This window comes from Hyperolius riggenbachi, chromosome 4 (assembly GCF_040937935.1).
Source record: "Hyperolius riggenbachi isolate aHypRig1 chromosome 4, aHypRig1.pri, whole genome shotgun sequence".
NCBI lineage: Eukaryota > Metazoa > Chordata > Amphibia > Anura > Hyperoliidae > Hyperolius > Hyperolius riggenbachi.
Window position 1 is genome coordinate 154,813,736 of NC_090649.1, and position 11,555 is coordinate 154,825,290.

The window sequence follows — 11,555 nt, forward strand, 5'->3', positions numbered from 1 at the left end:
AGTGATTCAAAGGCGCAGAAGGGCAAGAATAAGGTCTGCAACCATATAAATTTGTAAGAGAATAGATTTATTTGCTATAACACATCTGCATTTCTCTTGAATCATCTTGTAAGAGAACACAGGCAGTGTCAGGGTTAACTAATTTGCTAATTTTTTAGAAAAGGCTCCTATCAAATTGTGGGATTGTCCCAACCACTTTCAGAATCCTGGTCCAGGTGTAAAGCCCTATTCAGAATGTTGCTACGTAGTGCTCAAAGGACTGCCTTTTACCCACAATTCCATGGGAATCTTATGGCCTTGTGTTAAAGTACCACTGTAAAATGGAAATATCGACACGTTACCGAATGGTTACCGAATTGTTATCGAATTCACACCGAATGAGGAAAAACCTTGATGAATACAACTAGAAATCGCTAAACTTCGAATTCGGTAATTTAACAAACTGGAAAAAGTTATCTCAAAGAGAATGATGAATCGAGGCCATATTTCCATAGAGTTCAACCAGAGAACAAAGTACAACACCAGCCTGCTCCCTCATATATCACTGTTGATCCAGATCCCTCAACAAATCCCGAAAAGCGGAGTGCCTGCACAGCCAATATTTACCTACCGCGATCAGGTGCAGTAGTGGCTCTTCGTTCGGACTAAGGCAGGAATAGCCGAGTCCTATCGATCCGTTCTACTGTGCAGGCGCATAAGAGAAACAAAGTTCTGATGCTGTGAAACTGTTAAAGAAACACCAGGCCTTTTCAGTGCTGCTGAGTCGATTTTTAGTCCGGAGGTTCACTTTAACTTACATATGAGATTTGGCATTACCATGATGGGAATTGAGGGGAAATCTATCCAGCAATGAAACCAATGGCTGCAATACATACTGCATAATCCTGCATCAGCTCTAAATTATTTCTAATGTTAAACGCCTCATAAGACAGAGCAGGGAAAATCATAAATCTTGCAAGACTTAAGCCCAATCTACACGATACGATTCTTTGTGCGATTCGATTACGATTCTATTTACGATCCGATTAAATCTGACATGTCCGATCGGGATTCAATTCAATTTGCCATTGTTCTGCAATGGCAAATCGAACTGAATCGAATTGATTCCTGATCGGACATGTCGGATTTAATCGGATCGTAAATAGAATCGTAATCGAATTGCACAAAGAATCGTACCGTGTAGATTCGGCCTTAATAATTCACCCCTCTGTGAGAGGATAGGAAATTACTCGCATTGGGTGGTTGCCCTCTAGCAACTAGGTTTGTATGCCTTTGATGTGAGGCAGATAATTTGCTTCACTCAAGGGAAGAGTCTGGGCACAATGCTGAATTGAGAAAGATAAACGTCACCAATAGGAAGATAATCCAGGTAAGTCCACAAAAGCAGAACCACCGTAGAGTTCCCCCACAACTTGAAGCAGTCTCTTAGGGCTCGTTTACACCATAGCGAATCCGCATGCGGCACCGACATGCGGATTCGCTTGGTACATTGAAGTGGCCGGGGCTGTTTCCATATGTGCGGCGTGCGGGAGCGATTTGGCGGCGGGCCAAATCTGCACGACGGGACCCACAGAATTCGCCTGCGTCGGGAATCCATGCGAATCGCCGCTAATGCATTTAATAGGAAAAACGCATGCGTTTTTTACATGCGTTTTTACCCGCGATTCGCGTGCGATTTCGCACCTTTTTCAATGTTATTTTGCCTTGGCAGAGTCATGGTTAATTTCGCATGGCACCCTGCCATGCGAAATCGCGGGTAAAAACGCATGCGGAAACTCATCCGCATGCGTTTTTACAAGCGTCGGGATGCCGGCGAAATCTCTTCGCAACAGTGGAAACGGGCCCTTAATATTTGGCCAACATGTCACATGTAAGGGAAAGGAAAACTCATAGCGTAATCTGCTTCAAAGCAATTGTCCGTCACCGCTCCTGTGTGCAAAATTCCACTTCCCATAAATAGCTTTATGTGCTGGTGCCCCCCAGTAGATCCACACTCACCCTCTATAACCTCCACAAATCATGAGATGGGGTTCAGAAGCATATGGGGGTGTACAACCCGGCGTTCGAACAGACCATCAGTGATAAGCCACTTCAATGAGGGAAGATCACAAAGGCTATACAACTAGATTCTCATAGCGTAAAAACGTTTAATAAAATATATAAAAAGGTTGCACTCGCAAAAGGCGTAGTTCAAAAGACATTGTACATGTAACGAAGTAGCAGTCCCGGGTCCTGCTCATGTGCATGCCGCCTCAGATCCAGCCTCCTGCGTACTACCCGACAGCTGGTCATGTGGGATGCTGCTCCAAGGGCGGAGCTACGTCCCACGTGACCGGCTGTCTGGAAGTAGTACCTCTTTGAGTGACTTTTTTTTGCAATAGAACAGGGCGCTCTATTTGAACTTCCTGGTCACGGAGTGACACAGGAAGTGCCGGGATGGAGCCGGAACAGAGCCGTGCAGCGTGGAGAAGATGCCCGGGAGCCAGCATCAGGTAATGTATACGGGGGGGGGGGGGGGGGGGGACAGGTGGCAGGAGTAGCTCAACAGATTGTGATCGGTTTCAGGCTGAAATCGATTCACAATCTGTTTGCAGTAAAGGCAGCCATACGATCCCTCTCTGATCAGCTGACAGATCCCTATCTGATCAAATCTGGTCGATCTAATGGCAAATCGACCATTATCTACAATGGGAGACAAAGGAGCCATCATCAAACATCAGTAGTCCAAGGCTGTAATGCAAGCATGTGAGGGCCTTTAATCTTGCACTCTTATGTTTTTAAACAGTGAGGCTGGAAATGCAGTTTTAGACAAGGTCCACACTTGTGAAATTTGCAGCCAATGTTATTCGGTTGTGTTTGAATGCAAATTTCTCAGGCGAAGGGGAAAAAACCCTTATAAACATGCAGTATGATTTAATACACTGTGTGGGTTTTCTCATTGACAATCATTGAGCCACTGTGGCACAATGTGCACACAAACTCCTAGTGTCAGAAAAATGGTGTGCAAAAATAAAAAATGCTTGTTTTCCGCTCTGGCAAAGATGCCAAAAAAATTGTGTATTTATTTTTCATTTTTTTCCCTATCAGCGGCTCGATTGATAAGGTGAAGGAGACTGTATATGCCCAGCATTATGTGTGCACATTAGCAGTTACCTTTCCCCCTTGCCGCCTCCTGTCATTTGCCAGGACTGATCATCTCACCCGGTGTGCTATTTTATTTTTATTTTTTTCTCCTTGCAGGGACAACAATTCCCACGGTTTGCTCCTCTGCCCCTCCTCTCAGAATCAGAATCATACCATAGTAGCACGAACATGCTATTTGACCATAACCTGAGAAGTGTATTTGTACAACGCTCATGTTATAACTGCAGCACAAAGCTTATCTGTAAAAAGATGTTGAACGTGTACCCATCTTAGGAATAGCAATAGACCCATTACTGTCATTCAGTTCCAGCACATCAAATAACTTTGAAAGTGCAAGATAAGGTTTTGTGATATTGGGGCTATGGATGTGAGACAACTTCTGTTATTGCTTAGTTGTGATTTAAAAGCTCATTCCCCCTTAAAGAGGAACACACACGTACACTTATTGCACTGTCCACGTTTTGATTTTAGTGATTTTTTTTTTTCTACAGTAAAAAAAAAACGAAAATCCTTCTTAGCATTTCCCATTTTAAGTGTGGCTATTTTGAAGCCAATTCTGATGTCATTTCCTCCCTTAGGGCCCGTGGATGGGCTTGTTTCCACTTGTCAGGATTTCTTAGCGTTTTTCTGAGCAGAAAAAATCTGCACGCCAGAGCCAACAATCGCATACAATGTAATTAAATAGGAAAAACGCATGCGTATTTGCCATGCGTTTCTATGCATTTTCGCATGCGTTTTTGTGTAAAAATCACACCAGCATTGACATGGTTTAAAAACGCTTGGCCGCAAAACGCATGCAAAATCGCATGGAAAAACTCATCCGCATGCAAAATCGCACATGCTTTTTCCACACTGGAATCGCACCGCACCAATGGAAACGTATCCTGAGTCTCCTCTGCCTGATTTGCCTGCCCTTCTCTATAGAAAGTGCATGAGAAATATTGGCCAATCCAAGAGGAACAGAGGTGTGGGAGGGGATAACAGGAGGGAAAGCAAATTGGGCTGCATTAGTTAAGTCTGAGGGGAAGTAGAGAAGAAAAACGGGACAACCCAGCATGCCTTGCAACTTCCTTTTTGTGTACCAAATTTTGTGTGTACCAAATAGGTCAGGTAAACTGGGGAAGGGGAATGATCATTTATCAACAAGAAAAGTAAGAGATTTTAACTTTTGGATTGCCTGGGTAGCATCCTTATTTATCAGATAAAAATAAAGAATTGATTTTTGTGCCCGACAGTTACTCTTTAAATCAGTATGCATGCACACTTTTGCCCCAGATGTTTTCATTTGTATAGTGTTTGGTGTCATTAAGACAGCAGATTGTGAGTCCACTAATGTTTCCAAACATGTTTATTTTTTGCTAGGACCTGGTGAAAAGCCATCTGATGTATGCCGTTAGAGAAGAGGTGGAAGTCCTAAAGGAACAAATAAAGGAATTAATAGAGAAAAACTCTACACTTGAACGTGAGAATGCACTGTTAAAATCTCTCTCTAACAGCGATCAGCTGTCACAGATGTCAGCTCCAACTGGCCTCAGTCAACAGCCTCCAGTGACTACAGCTCCGCAGACTACACACCCTCCGCAGCAACCGAATGTCTCTACTGCATAAATTGTACAAACTGCTTATGTCGCCTTGTTCAGCAATCTGTCCTTGTGTGCCACTGCTGATCTCTCCACTTCAAAAACAAGAAAACCGAAAAAAGAGAGCAAAGTAGCCATGCTTCATTTTGTGTGTTTGGCCTTTTCAGTATTAGACAACTGTACTCCCTGATCTCTCATTGAGAGAGGTGAAATCTCTTGCATTGTATGTCGAACATTAGCAGAATTATGACTTGTGTACTTATGTATGTGTGTATGTATATGTGTATATACATTGTATACACAAACACATGTACATACACACACTTTATGCAGCGACTTTGTCTACAACACATGGGATCCTTTTGAGGAAAATCAGTTCTTTGACTTGCACTGTATTCAGCAGGGATGGTAAGTGAGGTGTTAGTAATCCTGAGTTGATGCTAATGTTATGCAGATGTATGCAGTGTAGAAATGTCCATTTACAAGCTGCATATATTTGCTTAACATTTGCACTAATTTGAGATTATTAGCATTATTGACCGTCTCGAATATTCCAAGATGTAGCCCTCCTTAAACTGAAGGGGACAGAAGCAGCATTTTATGTCACAAAAACCCACTATAGCCCCAAGGAAAGTTTGCGTGTCAAACTTGTAGAGTCTCGTTTTAATGCCCTGCAATAAAAAAGCCATTGCAACAAGCATGCAAGGCATTTTGGGTAATGCATCAAGCCGTGTAATCTTTATGTATGACCCTGATTGCAAGATATTCCTCTTGTCATGTGTGCTGTGAAACTGGGCTGTCCTAAAGAGCATAGCATGTATGGTATGTTTGTGTGTTAACACACAAATGCAGCTTATGTCTAACTAGCCATGTACCTAAAACTGAGCATGTCCTTTCTTAGTTTCTTTGGGAGAAGAGCCTATATACGGTAATCATTATTTGGTGGTTTGTTCAAAGAACATTTTAATTGCAATGTTACATAAACCTGCTCTGTACATTAACATGCTACAGATGCCTGTTTGTTGTACCGCTTTATTAGGCATGTGCTAAAAACCAAGTGCAACTACTGTACAAATTGCTGTAACAACTGTCTTGTCAGATCACCGTACTGTATGAAGTGGGTTTTCAGTAACATAAAATACTGCTGCAGACCGCAGTTAAACGCTGATATCCAACAAAGGGTTTTCCTTGAGCGCAGGTGGCTCTCCCAGGGGTGTCTCCTGTAGATTATACTCTGAGCCATATTTTGTCAGGTCTTTGTAAGAAAGCCTAGTCATCGTATCCCTAATGAGAGCCACCTTTCTTAAAGAATAAGTAATATTTTTGCCTCTATTAGTTTCATTTAAGTGTTTGTGTTTTATTTATTACAGGGCTGCTATTTTCATAATGTGTATGAACAATGTCACCGACACTCTTTATTTTATTTCCTTATTTAGAGAATAAATGTAAATCTATCATAAATTGTAGAAGGGGAACAGGATCGCATTTTTCTAGGGGAAATGTTTCGGCAATAACTTGAGCATACGTATCCTGGCATATATAAATATATAATGAACACTAACCGCAATCTACTTTTTTTTTTTTTTTGGTATTTATTTGACAGTAGTGATCCAATTTGAATGTACATTTTGTAAAGTGTAAGTATGGATCCATAATGCACCTGTACAGGAGAGCAACAGTTATGATACAGAAAATAAATGATAGATTAGCTATTTTGATGAAGAAATTTTTGTTTTCTCTTGTGTCCAACAGAGAAAAAAAATGCCATGATTCCTATGCTTTTAGACAATTTATGTGAATTATATAAGTATATATTATTTTTTTTTAGGGTGGGATAAAAGAAACTGTGAAATTGATCAATCTACTTTGTAACCAAAGAAGCAAAGCTGTGTATTCTTATTTTATTTTTTTCTTCAATGCACATTTTTCTGTATTTTATTCAGTGTTCTCTCATCACATTTATTTCCTCCCCCCCCCCCCCCCCCCCCTTCTCCCCCCTTGCCGTTTAGCATGATCTCTGCATGACCTGTAATCTCTGAACCACTTTCATACCTCATTTTATTTTTTTTGTCCAGCACTCTTATTGTACTATGTTATCTGTGAAGCGCGTCCAATAATAACAGTAGACAGCTGGTGTCAGTGGAGATAAGCTAGTGTGATGCACACTAGTTACCATTCAGAAGCCGTAATATGATTAAGTGAGCCATCTTCTGTTTATTTTAAAATGGTGTTATAAATGTGCAGATATGCAGAAATCCAAGTTTTGTTACAATGCTTATTTTAAAGTAGACCTGTCTAGGAAGCTGTTGTTGGCTGTAGTCAAGAATCCCATGTAAAGCTAGAGGCTACCATGGCTCTGTTTCTAGCATGCTTTGGAAATGACTTATGAGAGTCCGTGGCAGCTTCTAAGGCTAGATGGGAGCTTTAACCTCACCAAGTAACAGACAACCTTACAGGTTCCCTTTAATGTGTTTAATAAATTCAACATGCAGATTATTTGCAGTGTATATGGAGTATTTAAATATAAAATACAATTGTGCATTTCATAAATACATTTGCAGGAGCATCTTTTTGTGTATAGTAAAAGGAAGTCTGTCAAATTATTGTAAAAAATATATATTTTCACATTTTTCTGAAAATTAAATTGTAGTTTTCTTGAAATAAGTGGCTCTAGTCTACAACATTATACGATAGAACACTTCAGATTTGAGGGGAGGGGTTGATATGCAAATTGGCTTATTTTTAATAACGTACTTGCAGAGAAAATAAGCTGAGAAAGATGTAGAATCCTAAACATTTTAAAGGGACCCTGAACACAGAAAATAAACGGAAGAGCAGTAGCCCGTGAGGTCTCTCTGCCTCCGCTCCATTCTCCCGTTGGTGGCTCCGATACCTGGCGACTTCGGCTGATAACCCGTCTGTTACAGTAAGCGACCTACGCATCCGCGGTTCAGTCTTTCAAGAACGGTGCATGCGCATGATGCTTATGGTAAAAGGCGCAGGGACATGCCAAGTGTGTGGGAAGGCTGCGCATGTGCAACTTCTGCCAAAGTCGCCTGATTGACTGAACCCCCAGCAAGACCACGGAGGGGACCCAAAGAACAACGAGGAACCTCGCAGGCTACGGGGGAGCAGGAGGAAGCTTCAGGTAAGTCCAGATTCTGTTTTTCTGTGTCCAGGGTCCCTTTGTCAGGGTGAAAACCACCACACACACAAAAAAAAATTACACAGGTTTGTTTTAAGACGCTATATGGTATATTCTGTGCAACAAAAAAACTTCACAAAATCACATTACAGAAAATCTTTAATCAATTTCAAAGGTGTTCAACTGATAGAAGGGGAATTCACTTAGGAATAAACCTTAAAATCAAAATATTTGAAATATTGTAATCAAACGAAGACCAGGATAACTTGAACCGTAATCCAACAGTGTACAGTCAGTTTTTTCAGCTTTATAAATACATTTGAGACCAAATGGACACATAGATGCGGTATGCTACATCCAAACTCAATACTTCAATGCCTTGACAGTTTGACATAGGAAGTCTTCTGGATACTCCGTTATTCCAGTGGAGGTCATGCCCACTATACAATACTTTTTATAGGTTAGTAATGAAAACCTGGGCACAGCTGATCACTGTTGTTAGAATACTATTGTGTTGATCTGCAAAAGATGTTTTTCAGACTGCTGTGGGCAAAGGTGGCATTGAGCTGTACAAAGCTAGCTGTAGCAGTAATCGGACATTCCATCAGATGGCTGCTGAGTGTCAACGGATGCATAATTGTACCTAGGTGAATGATCAAGATCAGTCAGATGTCTATAGTTCATCTGATAGTGTATGGTAAGTAGAGTTGGCGGTCGAATTTGGAACACCGATATACTCCCGATTCAGACGGGGTCAGGAGGAGGTCACTGACTTGCATACTTTTTACGAGACTCTAATACGGTGCCCTTCCGGTTTTGTAGGAGGAAGCATTAGTCATGTGACACGCAAGTCAGTTAACACCTCCTGACACGCCTCACCTTTTCTGTGCTCAACTATGGTAATTCAGAGTATGCGGATGTTCTGAAGTTGCTATGCCTAATTCAAACACCAAAATTAATGGGAAGTTTTAGTTTTCTTGAAGTTCCCAGGAACTGTGGATTTTAATATTGTGAATCAGCAAATTGCCCAAACTTCAAACTATCCCCCCTCCCCCTTAACTTCGCAACCTATAGGTGCAATATTTTTGCCGTGCATTTACTACTGAATATTTCTGGCCTGTAATCTGCATACAAGTTTCAGGTCTATAGCTACATTACAGGAACAGTTTAACATAGTTCTGGTTTACAATCACACAAGAATGACATGTTTGTTTAAGATGGTAGTGGTTGGATGATCATTAATTACACAATGAAACACAAACTCTCCGAAGTTAAATCATTCAACTGCATTTCCATTACCATCCTAGTAGGAGACGGTCAGTGCATATTTAGCAGGGGGTTGGAGCAATTACATCTTTTAAAATGGCAGTTTCTATTTTTATCTTACTACAGGTTTCCTTAAAGGGCAACTGAAGTGAGAGGGATATGGAGGCTGCCATATTAATTTCCTTTTTAAACAATACCAGTTGCCTGCCAGCACTGCTGGTCCATTTGGCTGCAGTAGTGTCTGGATCACAACAGAAACAAGCATGCAGCTAATTTTGTGAGATCTGACAATGTCAGGAACACCTTATCTGTTGCATGCTTGTTCAGGGGCTATGGCTAAAATTACTAGAAGCCAGATGATTAGCCAAGCAACAAAGAAATAAATATGGCAACCACTATATACCTCTCACTTTAGTTGTCCTTTAAGAGGGTTTTTGATGCTATATAAGGCCTGGGACCCACTAGCAGCGCTTTTCTAGGTTTGTGATTTAAAAAGCTCTTGCTAATGTAATGCTATGGGGCATTTTTTTTTTTTTAAAGTGGGATCACACCCATAGCATTACATTAGCGAAAGCTTTTCACATCACAAGCACTAACAAAAAAGCTTCCAAAAGTGCTGCTAGTGCCTTCCAGGCCTAAAAGTCCGTAATATTAAAGTGGATCCGAGATGAAAAACTCTTTTTTAACAAGTAATTTGTCTATGTATCTTATCTAAAGTTTAAATTTTTTACATAGCAAATCTAGCTGCAAACAGCTTCAGCACTATATCATTATTTCTTCCTGTGATACGAGTGGCCATGTTCTGTTTGTTACATTACACACAAAGCTGCTCTGCATCTCCAGCCCTCTGCCTGTGAAAACTTCACTCCCCACTCCTCCCCTCTGCCTCTGAAATCTCTGGCTAGTAACCTCCTCCTGCCCAGACTGAGCTCCCATAAGCCCTTGCTACTAAGGCTCAGAGTGCCAAGGCACTGGAGGAGCTGTGGGCGAGGTTTGTTTAGTTTATAGGGAATTCGAGTATTAAAACAAAGTATTTGGCTTGAGGAATGCCCTATAAACTATATGAAAGGAACACAATTATGCAATAGGTAAAAGTTTTTATCTCGGATCAACTTTAAAGGGAAGGTCCAAGCAAAATAAAAAAGTTTCACTTACCTGGGGCTTCTACCAGCCCCATGCAGCCATCCTGTGCCCTCGTAATCACTTACTGCTGCTCCAGTCCCCCGCTGGCAGCTTGCCGACCTGAGGTCGGCGGGCCGCATTGTGTACATTTTTACGCATTCCTGCTAGTGCAGGAACATTAACACATACATTTTTACGCGTTAGTGGTTCAATGCGTAAATTTTTACGCCTTGCACCACTAACGCGTAAAAATGTATGTGTTAATGTTCCTGCACTAGCAGGAATGCGTAAAAATGTACACAATGTGGCCCGCCGACCTCCGAGGTCGGCAAGCTGCCAGCGGGGGACTGCAGCAGCAGTGAGTGACTACGAGGGCGCAGGGTGGCTGCATGGGGCTGGTAGAAGCCCCAGGTAAGTGAAACTCATTTTTTTATTTTGCTTGGACCTTCCCTTTAAGGTTTTTGTTGTTAAAATGTTTCCACTTTGAGCCCTGTCAGTAGAGGCAGTGCTTTGTATTTCATAATGCTGTGTGTCTGTGTCAAATGGGGGACAAAAGTGGGGCTCAAAATTTGTTTTCCTAAGCAGATTAGCAAATAAGGGTACTGTTTACATTCATGCTTGTGATTCTTTAGGACTGGGACCTACTAGGAGTGCTTTTGCAGCACTTGCTGGTGATCAGCAAAGCACTACTCTAGTAGATTCCTATGGGGGTGGTCCTACTGGCACCATTGCGATGAATGCTTTTTGCAGCATGTTAAGAATGATTGCATCCATGGCTACCATAAAAAAAAATTGTTTCAAAAATCACTGTGAAATTGCAGCAGTTCAACTAATAAGCAAATCATGGGCGGTTAGCAAGTGCCTGTAGTGGGTCTCTGTCCTCAAAGCGCATGCGCAGTAGCCCAGACTCATCCTGACTGAGCCTATTACCAGGGCTAATCATGGCTGAATAGCAGACCGCGGGAAGATGGCGAGGGACTTGTGCATTGAATCGGATGAAAATTGGTGCCACCAAGTGAATGCCTGACCGACCATGCGATCAATTTAAGGATAACTGTAATGGTGTGCAATTTTGGACAAATGGGATGAAACGCCTAGGGCTGTGCATCCCCCTCTGGCACACTGCAGGTTATATATTACCTGGCTGTCTCTGGGATTCTTCAGTTCTGCATACAAACTTGGTTGCCTAGTAAGGGTGTGTCAGACGTCAAACACGTGGCCACGTTACTAGGCAACCAGTCAGTGGGGACAAGCAGAGGTCACACAGGGCGGTGAGGCCGTCTGATACAGTGTCACCA

General features: G+C 41.8%; 1 protein-coding gene across 2 annotated transcripts in view; it reads left to right on the forward strand.

Moving 5' to 3' along the window:
- Positions 1 to 7,220, forward strand: part of TSC22D2 (TSC22 domain family member 2) — a 73,778-nt gene extending 66,558 nt beyond the window's left edge. For both annotated transcript variants that reach the window (XM_068280802.1, XM_068280803.1), the window contains one exon: positions 4,507 to 7,220. In XM_068280802.1, coding sequence (XP_068136903.1) covers positions 4,507 to 4,752 — 246 coding nt within the window. In that variant the 3' untranslated portion in view covers positions 4,753 to 7,220. The remainder of the gene's footprint in view (positions 1 to 4,506) is intronic.
- Positions 7,221 to 11,555: the final 4,335 nt, after the last annotated feature.